The sequence below is a fragment of the Emys orbicularis genome, chromosome 17 (genome assembly GCF_028017835.1).
Source record: "Emys orbicularis isolate rEmyOrb1 chromosome 17, rEmyOrb1.hap1, whole genome shotgun sequence".
Taxonomy (NCBI): domain Eukaryota; kingdom Metazoa; phylum Chordata; order Testudines; family Emydidae; genus Emys; species Emys orbicularis.
The window spans coordinates 1,595,649-1,614,916 of NC_088699.1; the positions used below are offsets into that span (position 1 = coordinate 1,595,649).

The 19,268-nt window shown below is 53.4% G+C and overlaps 1 protein-coding gene across 1 annotated transcript in view; it reads right to left on the reverse strand.

The window, feature by feature from the left end:
• Positions 1–19,268, reverse strand: part of SMG6 (SMG6 nonsense mediated mRNA decay factor) — a 169,308-nt gene that overhangs the window by 13,654 nt on the left and 136,386 nt on the right. Inside the window, exons 14-15 of the mRNA XM_065418202.1 lie at positions 5,750–5,926; positions 1,683–1,829 (exon numbers count right to left, since the gene is read on the reverse strand). Coding sequence (XP_065274274.1) covers positions 1,683–1,829; positions 5,750–5,926 — 324 coding nt within the window. The remainder of the gene's footprint in view (positions 1–1,682; positions 1,830–5,749; positions 5,927–19,268) is intronic.

Below are 19,268 nucleotides of genomic sequence, written 5' to 3' on the forward strand. Positions count from 1 at the left end.
GAGAAGGCTCAGAACCCCACTGCTCCAGATAGCCAACACTAGGTAGATGAAACGCTGGTGAAACTCAGTCCCCTCCTGCTCCCTAGCGAGTCCAATTCCCTGCCTCAGGCTGTCGGTCAGCACCCACCGCAGCACGAAGGCTGGGGCCCTCCACATGTCCTGCTCCATTCTCTTCCCGGCCAACGCTGGGCTGAATTACTGTACTCAAACCCCAACGAGCTCTCCTCCACTCCTGAAAATCAGGCTCCCAGCTGCACAGCCCCGACGCAGCACACGCCCTCGTGCTGACCTCCAGCCGGCTCCAGGCCCCGGCCCCATGCAGCTCTGGAAGAAGGGAGGAGTGCACTGGAAAGAAACCCCATGACACCCTCCGGCAGCCCCCAGCTCTCCCTGTGCAATGGGAAGTGGAGACCCTGGGGCAGCCAGGGAAGCTGTACACAGATCCAGAGAAGGGCTAGCGGCCCGGTCGGGCTCTGCAAGCACTGCCATCCCTGAACACGTGCAGTTCCTGTTTGCTGTGTCTGAACACGGCGCTGGGAAGTGGGGAATTTACTGACACCTCCCACTTAACAACCCTGGGAGGCTGGAAGGCTTCAGGCCGCTGTAATTTACAGCCCCTCTCTCCAATCTCCATCTCACTTGCTGCTGCTTTCCTTGTAGCAGATCCCTACCAGCAGCAATGGGCTGGTTAATGCAGGGCAGCCCCTCCCTCCGCGCACAATTCCGACCTGCACCTCAAGAGGGATTTGTAAAAAAGGGGAAACATCCAGAAAGGTTGGGGTGGGTTTGGAAGTGCAGTGCAGTGGTTCTGGGCCCCCAGCCAATAGCTGGAGGGTACACATGTGTGCGCTCTCCCAGTAGGGCCTTCAGCGGCCCTGTTTTACAACCACCTCGGCACAGACTGCAGAGTTCACGCATCTGGCCAGACAGATGTGTCTGGCTTACGTTCAAGGCTGGAAAATGAAGAATTATGGAAGTGAAGGGCCCTGGGCATTAGAGAGGGCGGAGGTGAGGGGGAGGGGGAACCAGGGAGAATTTTCCTCTGCTGAGAAATCCTCATCTGGGCTGCGAGGGTGGAGGAGAAAGAGGGGTCAGAGAAAGCAAAGTGGCCAATAGCCATGCATGTGGGCTTGCTCTTAAAGGGCCAGTGTGCTCACAACCAGGGCCCAGCTCCAAATCCAGCCAGCTTAGTTCACAAGGTACCACTGGGGAAAGCTCTAGGAACTCAACGGGGCTAGAGTAAGAGAACCTCTAGCTGGCTGCTTGTGTTGCCATAGTGATGCTTTGGTTACAGCCATGGGGCAGCATCTCCCTATGGGGGCTCTTTAATTGACTGCGAAGACCCCCCCCCCGGGTGGAAATGCAGAGGCACATCACGAGGCCTGGCTGTGCAGATCCCTGACTGGAGGATGACCCCGCACAGTGCCACCTGGCCTAGCTTGCCCTGGCTGCTCCCGGGTTTCTGACAGGTTTGCATTCACCTTGGCCTGGCCTGGCCCCTTTCTTCTGAAGCCAATGGAGGCTTTTCCACTCTCTCCCATGTGACCCGGAAGGAAAGCTCAGGCTTCTGCGAGACTCCCCAATAGCTCCCTGACACAGCAGGGAGAACAGCTGAATCCTACCCTCCCAGCGACGACCCCACTGTCCCAGGCGCGCTGGTTCGCTCGCCAAGGCTGCCCTACCTGAATCTTGTCCCGACGACGCTGCTGCTCAGCCACTTTCCTGGCCAGTGCTTGCTTCCTGGCTCGGAGTTCCCTGATGTCAAACTCTTCTCCACTGACTTCAGCCTCAGAATCATCTTCAAACGCCTCAATCCTCAAGTCATCCTCCTTCTTACAGGAAATCCAGACAAACCAGAACAGGAGAATTCATTATAGGTGAGAGTCAGCAACACTGAATGCCCCTCCCCAGCACACAAAGCCCCCAGCCGCTCTGACACTCCCAAGGGAAATGACCCTCCTCCCCATCTACCTTTAGTTAACACAACGGGGCTGAGTGACACCAGAAAGGCCAGGAAATCCAGAGCTGAGGCTTAGAGTAAGTGTGGTGGTTAAAGCACCGGTCTGCATTCAATTCCAGGCTCTGCCAGACTCCTGGTGTGACCCTGGACAAGTTATTTAACCTCTGCGAATGGGGAGAATGCAGCTGCCTTTCGCCCACCCTTCCTCTGCCTTGTCTATTTAGACTGTAATCTCTCTGGGGCAGAGACTGCGTCCTATCATGTGTCTACCAACGGGCCCCAACTGCAGCTGAGCCCTCTCAGTACTACCGTAACACAAGTAAAAACTCAGTAAAGGCTGGAAACACAAACTGAGCCTTCTGCAACTAGAGAAGGAAACTTAGATTCCTGGATTCCAAGGCCAGAGGGACCATTAGATTGTCTGGTCTGCCCTCCTGTGTAACTCAGGCCAGAGACCTGTCCCCAGCGCTCCATGCATCACGCCCGTCCTTTCTGCCTGCACCACAGCAGATCTTTGGGAAGGGAAGTCCAATCTGGATTTAAACACTCCAAGTGTGGAGAATCCACCCATCCTTCGGTGAGCTGTTACCCTCACTCTGAAACACTGGCACCTCATTTCCAGTCTGACTTTGGTTTCAGCTCCCAGCCCCTGGGTCTCGTTCAGCCTTTGTCTGCTGGACTGAGGAGCCCTCTCCGCTCACAGATCTTCCTCCAGGTGGGTATTTACAGACCGTGATCAAGTCACCTCTTCCTCTTCTCTTGGCTAGCACTGGCTGAGCGTCTCTCCCTTCACCAGAAGGCAGGTTTTCCAGACCTCGAATCACTGCAGCTCATTTCTGAGCCCTTCCAGCTGGCCCACGTCCTTTCTGAAGTGTGGACACCAGCACTGAGCACCACCCCCGTAACGGTCTCCCACAGGCCGGGTGCAGTGGGAACACCTCCCTCCTCCTGCTCCACAGCCAAGGACTGCATTCGCCCTCTTAGCCAGCCCATCGCTTCAGCCGGTTTCCACCATGACCCCACGGCCCTAGCAGAGCCCCCACTTTCCAGGACACAGCCCCCCCTCCCCCCCGTAAGTTAGAGCTGCATTCCTGGCTCCTAGCTGGAGCCTTTGGCTGCATTAAAATGCAGGTTGGCCAAGGGCGCCCAGCTTCCCCGGTGATCCGCATTGCTCTCGAGAACTGCCCTATCCCACCATTATCCACCACGGCACCAGTCTGGGCCTCAGCTCCAAACTGCACCCCCAGGGATTTTATATTTTCTTCCACACCGCTGACAAAGACTGAGTAGCGTTGGGTCAAGAAGAGATCCCCCTGGGACCCTTCTAGAAACACTCTGTATTGGACTCGGCCTCTGGCCTCATCGTGGTTTCAAGGCAGAGTGTACAGCATCCTCTGGGTTTTGCAAGAGCACATTCCTAGTTAATAAGTTGACTCATTTACATTTCTGACTCGCTCCTGGATGGTGGTTGATACCCTTGGTGACTGCAGCAGGCTGTGTATGCTGGTCCAGGCCAGTAAGGATGTGCAGTTGCCTGAGGGAATTGGGTGGGAAGGGCTCATATTGGGGGCTTCTTGTCTTGTTTCAAGAAATCCCCTTGGAAGGGCCTCAGGACTACTGTGTGAGGAGCTGAGGAGGAAATGGCAGTTCCGTTGCCACACTGAGCTGCATGGCTATAAACCCTGACACTCCCCTCACCTTCCCCTGCTGCATGGGGCATGGGGCACTTGCAGGTTTAAACTAGTGTAAATGGTGGATTCTTTGTAACTTGAATCTTCAAATGGCGATTGGAGGACGTCAGTAACTCAGCCAGAGATCGGGGTCTGTTACAGGAGAGGGTGGATGAGGCTCTGTGGCCTGTGATGTACAGGAGGACAGACCAGATGATCATGGTGGTCCCTTCTGGCCTTAAAGTCTATGAGTCTTTGGGTTCTGGTTCCTGTGGAAGCCCCTGTGCTGGATGTTCGCCCCTGCTCTTTATGCCACATGGCATGTGTTTGGGGGTCAGTTGGGTTTGCTCAGATGGTCTTTCCAGGACTGGGCCTGCTCAGACATTCCCACGGCCACACACAGCGCACCAGTTCCCAGGCCAGGCTGTGAGGCTTTCAAGTCTCAACCAAGCCCTGGACCCGGCAAGAGAGGCGAAGGCTGACAGCCTGGGAGAGAGTGTACTAAATCTCAGGGCACCCCAGCCTCCGCGCAGCTCGAAGAACTCAGAGAGGCTTTCAGGGAGCACAGGGGCTACTCACATATGCACTGGGCACCTCATGCTTCCTGGTTTCACACTCAGTAATTTTACTGAGACCAGGCAGGGCCACACATTGAGCAGCTCTTCCCTCCTAGTGACCCTGTAGCCATGGGAAGGAGGAAGACTGAGCCCTCAGACTCACTTCCTTCTCTCAGGACAGCACAGACCACAGCGAGAGGTAGAGAGACGACCGCCCCAGTGCGGGGCACAGTTCAGATGTGCAGCCTGCAGTGTTGTTTCCAGGTTTGGAATAAGCTCACCCAGGGTCAGGGGATGGTCACGTTGGCCTGCTTGAGGCTCAGCTCGGACCCAAATGCAGAAGCTCGTGGGTTACGTAAGGAGTTCACAGAGAGGTTCCCACAGCTAAGCAAGCCTAGGGCCTCCCTGGTTAGCCCGGAGGGGCAGGGAATGACAGGGCATGGGGCGCCATTCTCTGCCCCTTAGCCCAGTTATGGAAGAAGGTTAGCGCTGCCGCCAGGAAATCTCTGCTGAGAGGAATGAGGGTGCCCGAGTGGCAGACACTGAACTGTGCCACAAAACTCCAGATGGGTCATTCTCGCTCTCTGGTCTGTCTCTATCTCAGAGCAGAAGGAGTCACATCTCTGTGTATCACAGGGGCTCTCTGACTGTCCTTCCCAACAGCCGGAGTCCTGATCTGTGTCCCTGCAGGTCAGGGTCTCAGCCCCCCCCCCCAGGGCTGCCATGCAGAGATCGCAGGCGGGCTGAAGGGAGATAGGGCACTCTCTGCACTCTCTTGCTGGGTGCCTGGGCTCCACCCAGCCCTCCTCTGGGGACAGCTGAACTAGCTAAGTGCACTCTCCGAAGGCAGGCCACCCACAGCCACGGCCAATACAGGGCTTTCCCTACTCTAACCTGCTGTGTCTTTCTAGCCCCCAATGGAGGAGGATGGGCAGAGCCAGGGCCACCCAGCCCCCAGCTCCAAATGCCTCCACTGTTTCCCTGGCATTTCAAACTGCAAGATTAAACACAAGGAAAGTGTCAACCTGCAGCATGGCTGGCAGGGCCGCTGGACACACACACTGTGCCTGGAGTGAAGCGAGGGCTACAGGAACAAGCAAGGGCAGAAAAACAAGAGGAGAATTCCTTAATCACATCAGGATGTGAGAGGCAGGGAGGGAGGGGGCGCGAATGTCAGCTCTTCCTGTGCGTGTGCTGGAGGCTGGAGTTCAGGCCTCTGCCGCCCTGAGCTCCACGGCTGTAAACTTGATCCTGAGCCTGAACCCTGACACCCCCTCGCCAGGCTCCCGCGCTGCACACTAGGAGAGCTCTTCCCCCTTTACGTATGGAACAGCAGCATCTGGAACTCATAGCAGTGAGCAAGACAGAGGCACATGGGTGGGACTGGCAGGAAGGGGCACCAGCAAAGTAGACTCGAGAGACCATTCCCCTCCCCCCGCCCCAGTGCAGAATGCACACACAGCCACCCTGGCTATAAATAGTGGGAGCTGCAGGGCCGGCAGGGGCTGGGCCCCACAGGGGTGACCCTTCCTTCGCCGAGGCGCGCTCTTCCTGCACGGTACCTGATCTTCCAGTTGTTTTCCCTCTTGGCTTCCCATTTCCTTTCCCATGGCGTCTGGGACGGGTGCCACTGACACATATTTTCCACCCTTGAATGCCAGCAAAGGCTCTTCTTGTCCACAAAGGGCTTCCAGGAAATACTTCAGAACTGTGACCCTCTTGCAGTCAGCTGCAATAACCTACAGGGTGAGGACGAGGGGGTCGGGGAGAGAAAGAAAAACAGAGTCAGTGCCCAGGGAAGGCAGAAAGCAGCGGTGGTCAGCCACTGACCAAAGGGAAACCTCGGAGCCTGGGGCCCAGCTGCTGCGAGCAGTGCCGATGCATATGGCAGGACCAAGTGAGCATCTGGGAGAGGACGGTTCCTCAGCCCCCTTTGGTTCGATGCCCAGCTCCAGTGTCTGGCCCTTGAGCTCGTGGCCCAGGGGCAGGGAGAACTGGGGCAGGCTAATGCGAGCACAGGCACTGACACCTCTCACAGAATGGCTTGTGCACTGCAGACAGGGGCCACCTCCCCAGCCTCTCCCCTGGAGCCCACTCCTGGGTCAGAACTGAAGGAAAGGCCTCCCACCCCCAGGCAGAATTCCCACCCAAGAGCTGGAAACCTGCTCAAGTGGGAGATGAATGAGGAGGACTGTCCTGGCTGTTTCATTTCAGCTAAATCAACAGGAGCCCCCGACAGCCTCCACGATGGAAGCAGGAGGGTTCAAACGCTTTAAGAGCAGGGGTCAGGCGGACAGCTGTCAGGGGAAGGACATAGGTGCTGAGAGCCAGCAGGTGGGGGCATTTTACAAAAGCCACGCACCTCCCAGACTCCATTGCTGCCTCAGCCCATGAGCTCATCTCACAAAATAACCAGGGAGCCTGTCAGGGCTGAGCTAGCCAGGATGCAATTCAATAGCGTGGGTAATTATCAAATGTATGAGACTCTCAGATGGAGTTTCCAGAGCACCAGAGCCTGGAACGCTCCCCGCTGGTGCCACAAGCCTCCCAGCCCTGCACCAGACCCTCTGCCTGGGCCCCAAGCCCCAGACCATGGGCAGATCAGAATCCCTTCCCCTGCTAGTGAGCAGAGCACTGCGCCTGTACCCTTTCTGCCTGCTGCTTTCCCTGGGACACCAGCCTGGGAGAGCCGAACCCTTGGCGACGGTTTGTCCTGTCCACTGCAAACCGGGGCCCCAAGTACTACAAACCTGTGATGGCCAAGCTCACAGCAACGAGTTACCCTTGTGCCCTGCTCTCTCATGCTCACTGGACTTCTTTTTGTACCAGTCTCACATGGACTTTGGTTCTGGCTCCACTTTACTCCGTTTACACTGGAAGCAGTGCCCAGATTCTGCTCCCCAAGTCAGAAGGCCCCAGCCTGCTCCCCACTCATGGACCCCAGAACCAGGCAGCTCATTTATGGGTTCTAGCTGATTTCTCTCCTGTGCGACCACAGTGAACTTGAGTGCCCAGCACCCATCGGGAGGGCACAAGGATCAGACATCAGGTAGCAGGGGCAGCACCCCTGTCATAACTATAAAGGGAAGGGTAACAGCTCTCCTGTGTACAGTACTAAAATCCCTCCTGGCCAGAGACTCCAAAATCCTTTTACCTGTAAAGTGTTAAGAAGCTCGGGTAACCTGGCTGACACCTGACCCAAAGGACCAATAAGGGGACAAGATACTTTCAAATCTTGGGGGGGGGGAAAGGCTTTTGTGTGTGCTCTTTGTTTTAAGGGGTTGTTCGCTCTTGGGACTGAGAGGGACCAGACATCAATCCAGGTTCTCCCCATCTTTCTAAACAAGTCTCTCATATTTCAAACTTGTAAGTAAAAAAGCCAGGCAAGGCGTCTTAGTTTTACTTTGTTTTCTCAACTTGTAAATGTACCTTTTACTAGAGTGTTTATCTTTGTTTGCTGTACTTTGAACCTAAGACAGAGGGGGGTCCTCTGAGCTCTTTAAGTTTGATTACCCTGTAAAGTTATTTTCCATTCTGATTTTACAGAGATGATTTTTACCTTTTTCTTTAATTAAAAGCCTTCTTTTTAAGAACCTGATTGATTTCTCCTTGTTTTAAGATCCAAGGGGGTTTGGATTTGTATTCACCAGGAGTTGGTGAAAGGAAGGAGGGGGGAAGGGTCAATTTCTCCTTGTTTAAGATCCAAGGGGGTTTGGATCTGTATTCACCAGGGAATTGGTGAAAAAGTTCTCAAAGCTTCCCAGGGTAGGGAATGGTGGCAGCGGACCAGAACTAAGCTGGTAGTTAAGCTTAGAAGTCCTCATGCAGGCCCCCACACTTGTACCCTAAAGTTCAAAGTGGGGATACAGCCTTGACAACCCCACACAATGGGAGAGCAACTGGGAGGCTCAACACACAGTGTGGGCATGGGGAAGAGATGGGGCAGCACTGCAGTGCATCAGGATCCCATGTTGCTCTGGGATACACTGCGTACCCCAAAGACGTGCAGTGTGGAGAGCAGAAATACAGAAGCAGGGCTGAGGCAGCACGAGGGGCCAGGCTACAGTGAGTAATGGGCTGGCAGGCGGCACGCAGCGTGCCCCCCCCGCACCAGGCTGCAGCGCAGAGGAAGCTTCTGCACTTCCACAATGCTGCCAGTTTCCTCTCTGTGGGCTAATTTTAACCACCTTGTTGTTACAGTGTGTGTCAGCCACCTGACCCCGCTGTGACCCCTGACCTTGTGCCCCAGCTACTGCATGAACTAGAGAGCCTTATGTAACAAGAGCAGGGCTTTCCTCGGTGTCTGAAGCAGCCCAGAATGAAAGGGCCCATCAGTCAGACGCCCTCTCCTCCGAGTCAATCACACAGACATTGCTAATTGCCGCAAGCCGGCAGGCATAAGAAACCTGCCTGACTCCCCTGGGCAGAGGCCTCTGCGGATGGTGGTGGTGGGCTGCCAGAAGAGAAAATGGAAAGGATAAAGCCCCAGATCCTCAGAGATATTTAGGCACCTAACTCCCACGGATTTCAGTGGGAGTTAGGTACCTAAAGACCTTGGAGGATCTGAGCCTAACTGCCTTCAGTTTAGCTAAAGAATGATCTGTGGTAGAAGGGGACCCGATAGTGAAGAAGAGAGTGGCACAAGGGGGAATGGTGTCGAACTAAGAGAAGGGAAATGTTGTCTGAACATCAGGAAAACTGTCAGGAATGTTGAAACTATTGTAAAGAACAGAATTACCAGACACACACATGAACACGATTTGTTGGGGAAGAGTCAACATGGTTTGTGTAAAGGGAAATCATCCCTCACCAATCTACTAGAATTCTTTGAGGGGGTCAACAAACATGAGCACAAGGGGATCCAGTGGATAGAGTGTACTTAGATTTTCAGAAAGCCTTTGACAAGGTCCCTCACTAAAGGCTCTTAAGCAAAGTAAGCGGTCATGGGATAAGAGGGAAGGTTCTCTCATGGATCGGTAACTGGTTAAAAGATAGAAAACAAAGGGTAGGAATAAATGGTCAGTTTTCAGAATGGAGAGAAGTAAATAGTGGTGTCACCCAGGGGTCTGTACTGGGCCCAGTCCTATTCAACATATTCATAAATGATCTGGAAAAAGGGGTAAACAGTGAGGTGGCAAAATTTGCAGACGATACAAAATTACTCAAGCTAGTGAAGTCCAAAGCTGACTGTGAAGAGTTACAAAAGGATCTCACAAAACCGGGTGACTGGGCAATAAAATGGCAGATGAAATTCAGTGTTGATAAATGCAAAGTGATGCACGTTGGAAAACGTAATCCGAACTGTACGTATAAAATAATGGGGTCTAAATTAGCTATTACCACTCAAGAAGGAAATTTTGGAGTCGTTGATAGTTCTCTGAAAACATCCACTCAATGTGCAGCGGCAGTCAAAAAAGCGAACAGAAGGTTGGGAATCATTAAGAAAGGGATAGATAAGACAGAAAATATCATATTGCCTCTATATAAATCCATGGTTCGCCCACATCTTGAATACTGTGGGCAGATCTGGTCGCCCCATCTCAAAAAAGTTGTATTGGAATTGGAAAAGGTTCAGATAAGGGCAACAAATATGATTGGGGTATGGAACGGCTGCCATATGAGGAGAGAATAAAAAGACTGGACTTTTCAGCTTGGAAAAGAGACGACTAATGGGGGAATATGATAGAGGTCTATAAAATCTTGACTGGTATGGAGAAAGTGAATCAGGAAGTGTTATTTACTCCTCCACATAACATAAGAATGAGGGGTCACCCAATGAAATCAATAGGCAGCAGGTTTAAAACAAACAAAAGGAAGTATTTATTCACACAATGCACAGTCAACCTATGGAACTCATTGCCAGAGGATGTTGTGAAGGCCAAAACCATAACAGCCTTCAACAAATAATTAGATAAGTTCCTGGAGGATAGGTCCATCAGTGGCTATTAGCCAGGATGGGCAGGAATGCAACCCCATGCTGAGTGTCCCTAGCCTCTGTCTGCAAGAAGCTGGGAGTGGACGACAGGGGATGGATCACTCAGATGATTGCCTGTTCTGTTCACTCCCTCTGGCACTGGCATGGAAGACAGGATACTGGGCTTGATGGACCATTGCTCTGATCCAATATGGCCATTCTTATGATCTAGGCTGGGTATTGTCTCCCAAGGGAAAAGTGGGCACTTCACTGCTTGGAACACCCCTAAATCTAGACTGGACACCCTGGAATATGTCCTGGAGGCAACACCACTGCCCCCACCGGCCATCCCTAATGAATTGTTCTGTGGAGGAGCAAAGCTGGAAGGAACAAAGAACGATACAGCTAGGCTGAATATCAAGGGAACTTCCTACCTATGAGAGCTACCAGGCTGTGGAGATGTTGGGGAAATGGGAAAGCCCCTTGCTTGGTCACTGCAAACTAGACTCACTAAGTCCCTGGTGCCTAGGCTCTAGGCCCAGTCCTGCCTTGGCTCAGAGCAGATGGCTTCAGTGACAGGACTTTTCCAGCTCTAATATCAGCAGTTCTATGGGGCCCAGGTTGCTGTGTAAATGAAACCATGCATGCCTAGCTCCAGCAGCTCAGCACAGCTGGGCGAATACTTGGGTGTGGTGGTGCCTGGGCTTGCATGCGTGTGCGGGAGTGACGTGGTTGGGTGAGTGGGTGCTGCTGGGGCACAAAGCATTGGGGCTCCCCGTGTCACCCCCAGAGGAAGGACTCACAGGCCTGCAAAGAGCTTGCTGGGGACACCTCTCTGGTCACTAGCAGCACGAGGTGGAGTCCCTAGTTGGTCACTCAAGGTCTAGCACACAAGCAGATGATGGCAGGAATACAGCTAAGTGCAGGAGCTGGGATTGGCGTGAGGGGCCCAGGCTGGCTAAGCAGCTGGGCATCGGGTCTGCACCCATTCCTGAGGGGATTTTTGGGCGGCACCTCCGACATTAACGGCAATTGTGCCTGCATCTTCTGCCTTGTTTAGGATCCCAGAGGCTTTATTCAGCAGCTACACCAACAGGACTCAGTGCCACCCCAGCTCCTGCAATGTGGCCACTGGGACGCATTCCTAGCCCACCTTGAGATATGCTATTCCTAGCCCACCTTGAGATATGCTTTCCCCTAGCCAGCCCTCATACACCTGAGGGAGAAGAGGCTGGGTGTAAACAGGAGGGGCCAGGATTAAACTGCAAAATCCCCCACGAAGCCGGGGAGCTTCAGCCTGGAGAGTGACCAGCGATGTTGCAGAAAAGCCCTCCCCCACCCCACAGGGCGGGGGCGGGGGGGGGGGGGGGGCGCAACTAGGCATGTCCTCTTACCCCTCCCTAAAAAAAAATCCAACTAGGAAGCAAATGATTTCCTGCCAGGCTAACACAGGCTGAAAGTGTTTTAAGTCAGCTCCTCTGCTCAGGGAGAAGAACCCAGCTGATGGACTGTGACATAATCCCCCAGTAACTTGCCGCATGAACACAGTTTTCCAGGCTGCATCAATAAAAGAGAAAAAAGCAAATCACCTCAGCACCCCCATCACGTGAACACCCAGCAGCCCAGGGCTGGGCTTTCCTGGAGCTCGGCTGGCCCCAGTTCAGGATGGCCCCAGGAATGGTGGCCTCTCTGACATGGTCTGAGCAGGCTGCCCCTGACTCACACCAGGGTATCTGGTATTGTACAGCAGCAGCCTGCGTGACACACAGCTACACAGGGCGCTGGAAACTTCCTGTTTCAGGATGGAAACGGAAGCACCCGTATCAGCCCCAGCATGCCAAGAACGTTCTAGGCCACTGGGCTGCAGACCCAGCGAGCCCATCTGACCCAACAGAGCAGCCCGCGGCCATCAGTTACTCTTCACGCAGGCTCAGCTGGGAAGGAGCGGAGATGATGCAGCCTGGGAGGGTGGGGGTGTACATCTCTGATGCTGCAGAAAGAACCGAAAGTTCAAATGCAAAACTAGAGAGTGGATTTGCTGAGGTGCAGCAGCAGACGGGGCCCAAGGAGAGGCGTGCCCTTCCCCCACAAGCTGTGCAGTGAGACAGCAGGAACCGAAAACCCTGGCTTCAAGTAGTCACTGAGCGCTACAATCAGCTTGACACGCACACAGCCACTTGAAAAGGAAAACTGAAACCAAGCTTTGGTGAAGTGGTCTGGTGCCCTACTGTGACCTGGGCTCAGTTCCCTAGAGACAGGAGTGATGCTGGGATGACAGAGCCCCTCACTCCCACAGCATCTCCTGGGGACACGCAGCTGGAGGTCTGAGGAGGGGATCGCCGTGGGGTGGCTTCGGAGGTAAGGTGCAGTAGCTGCATGGATCATGGGCCTTCTGATTTCATTGGGGCTGCGGGGTGGGTTGGGCCTATGCTAACTCAAACATGCCAGATACCCAGTAAGACCCCCACCCTCCCAAACACGCTGCCTGCCTGCTAACCCACAGTGAGGAGGGCTAACTGCCTGCTAATTCACAGGTCATATGTTAACACGCTAATCATTCACAAAGACACAGCAGGACATACATTAACATGCTAACTGCCTGACACAGTGGGATGCACATTAATTGCACCAGCTGGTGCATTTTCAAAGCGCCTTTGCAGTTTTAATGCTATCAGCCCAGCCCTGCTATTTTTGCCTTCCAGTGATCGTTTACAGAAGACCACAGGACAGGGCACCAGAGCTCCCCAGGTGTAATCCCTGCTCCAACCCCACCTCCCTCGGTGGCCTTTGCCTCCTTTTCCCCCATGCCGGACCCGGGGTGGGGTGGCTGAAATACGTCGGAGGGAAAGGCACTAACAGGTACTGAGCAGTATTAGCTATCTCACAATATTACTACAGGATTCGGGGCTGAAGCACTGCTCAAAGCCTTGGGCACAGGAAGGCCAGGAGCAGCCTGAAGCACACGCAATCATGAAGGCAGCACATGTGCTACAGGAGACTCAAGGCAGGGAAGGGACTCGCGCCTGTGAGCTGCAAGTGCCCTGCTATACCTGGCACTCACAGGGTGACATCAGCAGACACTGACCAGATTCTTGCTCTGGATCAGCTGTGGGGCAGCTTCTTCAGTCAGTGCTCGACCAGGCTGCTGTACATACAGCTTTTCCTCAGCTAAGCTAATTGTGTCACACCCACTGACACCTTCAATCAACTTTTACAACTTGGTAATTTTACAGAGCAAATAACTGGGAGGCAGAAACGCCAAGTCTCCTTCAGCTACTCTACACTCTGAGAAGTCTACAAAGGGCTGGCCAGCTGGCCTCGCAAAGCCTCAATTAGCAAGGGGGAGTCCATCATCACTAGAGAGCTGAGTCTGAGTGGCGGGATCAGTTTGGTCCAGTGACTGTTTCCCCCCATTGTTAGCTACCAATAAGCTGAAATCTCAGGAGTGAGCCGCTGCCTTGTGTCACATGCACGGGGATCATGGAAGTTTGTCAATGGAACATTAGAATCCAAAGGCAAGCAGGAGGCAGGGCGTCTCTGGAGAAAGACTTACGAAGGGAATGGGCCATTGCTCTCAGATTCACATTCCTGCGTGTGAGGGGAGACACCAAGGGGAAATGGACACAAGAAGCGTGAGTCATAGCCCGGGCCTGGGGTCAGAGCCAAGCTGGAGCAGGATCAGGCCCAGCCACACTAGGGCTGACTGTTTCGGCCACCTGGGTTTTAAACATGGCTTGATCAGCCAGAGTCTTGGTCTACACTACGAGTTTAGGTCGACTTTAGCAGCGTTAAATCGAATTAAGCCTGGACACGTTCACACGACGAAGCCCTTTCTTTCGACTTAAAGGGCCCTTTAAACCGGTTTCTTTACTCCACCTCCGACGAGGGGATTAGCGATAAAATCGGCCTTAGCGGGTCGGAATTGGGGTAGTGTGGACGGAATTCGACGTTATTGGCCTCCGGGAGCTATCCCACAGTGCTTCATTGTGACCGCTCTGGACAGCACTCTCAACTCAGATGCACTGACCAGGTAGACAGGAAAAGGCCCGCGAACGTTTGAATTTCATTTCCTGTTTGCTCAGCGTGGAGAGCACAGGTGACCACGCAGAGCTCATCAGCACAGGTAACCGTGATGGAGTCCCAGGATCGCAAAAGAGCTCCAGCATGGACAGAACGGGAGGCACGGGATCTGCTCGCCATATGGGGAGATGAATCAGTGCTAGCTGAACTCCGAAGCAGTAAACGAAATAGCAAAATATTAGAAAAGGTCTCCAAGGCCATGAAGGACAGAGGCCATAACAGGGACGCACAGCAGTGCCGCGTGAAAATTAAGGAGCTACGGCAAGCCTACCACAAAGCCAGAGAAGCAAACGGAAGGTCCGGGGCAGAGCCGCAAACATGCCGCTTCTACGCGGAGCTGCATGCCATTCTAGGGGGTGCAGCCACCACTACCCCAACCGTGTGCTATGACTCCCTCACTGGAGAAACACACAGGGAAGCGGGTTCGGGGTACAAGGAAGATGAGGATGGAGATAATGTAGATAGCTCACAGCATCAAGGAAGCGGAGAAACCGGTTTCCCCAACAGCCAGGATATGTTTATCACCCTGGACCTGGAACCAGTAACCCCCGAACTCACCCAAGGCGTGCTCCCAGACCCTGAGGGCACACAGGGGACCTCTGGTGAGTGTACCTTTGTAAATATTACACATGGTTTAAAAGCAAGCGTGTTTAATGATTAATGATTAATTTGCCCTGGCAATCGCGGCCAGTACGGCTAGTGGAAAAGTCTGTTAACGTATATGGGGATGGAGCGGAAATCCTCCAGGGACATCTCCAGAAAACTCTCCTTCATGTACTCCCAAAGCCTTTGCAAAAGGTTTCTGGGGAGGGCTGCCTTATCCCGTCCGCCATGGTAGGACACTTTACCACGCCAGGCCAGTAGCACGTAGTCTGGAATCATTGCATAACAAAGCATGGCAGCGTATGGTCCCGGTGTTTGCTGGCATGCAGACAACATCCATTCCTTATCGCTCTTTGTTATCCTCAGGAGAGTGATATCATTCACGGTCACCTGGTTGAAATGGGGTGATTTTATTAAGGGGACATTCAGAGGTGCCCCTTCCTGCTCTGCTGAACAGAAATATTCCCCGCTGTTAGCCACGTGGTGGGGGGGAGGGGTGAAGTGATCATCCCAGAGAATTGGGTGTGGGGGGGGAGGGGAGTTAGTTGGGTTTGTGCTGCATGTTAACCCGGAAACCGCAGACCCTCCTTTTACATTGCAAACCCATTTTAAATGGCCAACCCAACGGGTGCTTGGTATGGGAAATGAGAGCGCTACATGTTAAGAAGGTTAAAAAAAGCCAAAAGACTGTGTCTTACCATGGCTGCCTGCAAGCCGAAATCTGTTGCCTGGCACTGCGTGAGTGATCTCTCACACCAAACCAGCAGGCCCTCAATATAAGAGGAAAAATGCGACCTTGTAACGAAAGCACATGTGCTGTGTAATGTGAACAGCAAAATTTAACGTGAAAGAGTGTACCCATTGTTCTCTAAAATGTGTCTTTTTTAACCACCTCTCCCTTCTCCTCCACCAGCTGCAAATGTTTCTCCTTCACAGAGGCTAGTGAAGATTAGAAGGAGAAAACGGAGGACGCGGGACGATATGTTCACGGAGCTCCAGATGTCCTCCCACGCTGACAGAGCACAGCAGAATGCGTGGAGGCAGTCAATGTCAGACTACAGAAAAGCACAATATGAACGAGAGGAGAGGTGGCGGGCTGAATCGCGGGATGAACAGAGCAAGTGGCGGGCTGAAAATGATAGGTGGCGTCAGCTTGCAGACAGAAGGCAAGAGTCGATGCTCCGGCTGCTGGAGCATCAAACTGATATGCTCCAGCGTATGGTTGAGCTGCAGGAAAGGCAGCAGGAGCAGAGACCGCCGCTACAGCCCCTGTGTAACCAACAGCCCTCCTCTCCAAGTTCCATAGCCTCCTCACCCAGACGCCCAAGAACACGGTGGGGGGGCCTCCGGCCACCCAGGCACTCCACCCCAGATGATTGCCCGAGCATCAGAAGGCTGGCCTTTAATAAGAGTTAAAGTTTTAAACTGCAGTGTGTCCTTTTCCTTCCCTCGTCCCCCACCCATCCCGGGCTACCTTGGCAATTATCCCCCTACTTGTGTGATGAATTAATAAAGAATGCATGAATGTGAAGTAACAATGACTTTATTGCCTCTGCAAGCGGTGCTCGAAGGGGGGAGGGGAGGGTGGGGTGGTTGGTTTACAGGGAAGTAGACTGAACCAGGTGTGTGTGTGTGGGGGGGGGGGGGGGGGGCGGAGGGTTCATCAAGGAGAAACAAACAGAAGTTTCACACCGTAGCCTGGCCAGTCACAAAACTCGTTTTCAAAGCTTCTCTGATGCGCATCGCGCCCTGCTGTGCTCCTCTAACCGCCCTGGTGTCTGGCTGTGCGTAATCAGTGGCCAGGCGATTTGCCTCAACCTCCCACCCCGCCATAAATGTCTCCCCCTTACTCTCACAGATATTGTGGAGCGCACAGCAAGCAGCAATAACAATGGGGATATTCTTTTCGCTGAGGTCTGAGCGAGTCAGTAAGCTGCGCCAGCGCGCTTTTAAACGTCCAAATGCACATTCCACCACCATTCGGCACTTGCTCAGCCTGTAGTTGAACAGGTCCTGACTCCTGTCCAGGCTGCCTGTATACGGCTTCATGAGCCATGGCATTAAGGGGTAGGCTGGGTCCCCAAGGATCACGATAGGCATTTCAACATCCCCAACGGTTACTTTCTGGTCCGGGAAGAAAGTCCCTTCCTCCAGCTTTCGAAACAGAGCAGAGTGCCTGAAGACGCGAGCATCATGTACCTTTCCCGGCCATCCTACGTTGATGTTGGTGAAACGTCCCTTGTGATCCACCAGGGCTTGCAGCAGCATTGAAAAGTACCCCTTGCGGTTTATGTACTTGGTGGCTTGGTGCTCCGGTGCCAAGATAGGGATATGGGTTCCGTCTATGGCCCCACCACAATTTGGGAATCCCATTGCAGCAAAGCCATCCACTATGGCCTGCACGTTTCCCAGAGTCACTACCCTTGATATCACCAGGTCTTTCATTGCCCTGGCAACTTGGATCACAGCAGCCCCCACAGTAGATTTGCCCACTCCAAATTGATTCCCGACTGACCGGTAGCTGTCTGGCGTTGCAAGCTTCCACAGGGCTATCGCCACTCGCTTCTCAACTGTGAGGGCTGCTCTCATCCTGGTATTCTAGCGCTTCAGGGCAGGGGAAAGCAAGTCACAAAGTTCCATGAAAGTGCCCTTACGCATGCGAAAGTTTCGCAGCCACTGGGAATCGTCCCACACCTGCATCACGATGCGGTCCCACCAGTCTGTGCTTGTTTCCCGGGCCCAGAATCGGCGTTCCACGGCATGAACCTGCCCCAGTAACACCATGATTTCCACATTGCTGGGGCCTGTGCATTGTGAGAGGTCTATGTCCATGTCAATTTCCTCATCACTCTCGTCGCCGTGCTGCAATCGCCTCCTCGGCTGGTCCTGGTTTTGCTTTGGCATGTCCTGGCTCTGCATATACTCCAGGACAATGCGCGTGGTGTTCATAGTGCTCATAATTGCTGCGGTGATCTGAGCGGGCTCCATGATCCCAGTGCTAGCTATGGCGTCTGGTCTGAAAAAAGGCGCGAAACTAGTATCTGACGGACCAGGGGAAGGAGGGAGGGAGGGAGGGGCAAGTGACGACATGGCGTACAGGTACAGGGAATTAAAATCAACAAAGGTGGCTGTGCATCAGGGAGAAACACAAACAACTGTCACACAGAATGCCCCCTCCTCCCCAAAAGATTGAACTCAAAAGCCTGGGTTTAGCAGGCCATTGATTTCACGGAGGGAGGGGGAAGCAAATGAATACAGAACCAATCTATTTTTTACATCTTAAGCTGGCAGACGACGGTGCAGCATGACTGATAGCCCTCGGCATCTTCTGGGTGCTTGGCAGAAAATACTGGGCGCTTGGCAGTTAGTGTACTAAGATTGATAGCCATCATCGTCAAGACAGTTCAATAGGACTGAGCATGTCTGCCCAGGTGCCTCTGATCGAACCGCAATATGACGACGACGGATATCAATCTTAATACACCATCTACTGCCAAAAGGCAAGGGGCTGCTGCTGTGTGAAATGCAGCCCCACGTCTGCCAGCACCCAGATCGCCCTCGGCCTCTTCTGGGTGCTTAGCAGAAAATACTGGGCGATTGGCAGAAAATGGCATACTACGATTGATAGCCATCATCATCAAGACAGTTCGCTAGGACTGAGCATGTCTGCCCAGGTGCCCATGATTGACAGCCACTGCAGTACGATGACGACGGATACCAGTCATAATATACCATCTTCTACCAAAAGGCAAGGGGCTGGTGCAATGCAGCCCTATGGCTGCCAGCCCCACGGCTGCCAGCACCCAGATCGCCGATGAAGGCTACCAGTCATGCTGCACCGTCTACCGCCAAAAGGCAGTTAGCTGCTGCTGCTGTGTAGCAATGCAGTCCCACGTCTGCCGGCACCCAGATGACATATGGTGACGGTGAGCTGAGCTGAGCGGGCTCCATGCTTGCCCTGGTATGTTGTCTGCACAGGTAACCCAGGTAAAAAGGCGCGAATCTATTGTCTGCCGTTGCTCTGACGGAGGGGGAGGGGCCTGACGACATGTACCCAGAACCCCCCGCGACACTGTTTTGCATCATTCAGGCATTGGGATCTCAACCCAGAATTCCAATGGGTGGCGGAGACTGCGGGAACTGTGGGATAGCTACCCATAGTGCAATGCTCCGGAAGTCGACGCTAGCCTCGGTACTGTGGACGCGGTCCGCCGACTAGAGCACTTAGAGCATTTTATGTGGGGACACACACAATCGGCTGTATACAACCGATTTCTATAAAACCGGCTTCTATAAATTCGACCTAATTTCGTAGTGCAGACATACCCAGAGTGAACTGGGCCAAACCATGTTCAAACCAAGTTAGCCTGAGCGAGGTTTAAAGCATGTCAGACTCCTCTGGCAAATGTGGCATTAATCCCTATCTAGATGGGGCCACAGAGTGTGTATGAAGCACGCGTCCCATTCACACTGGACAGTGACCT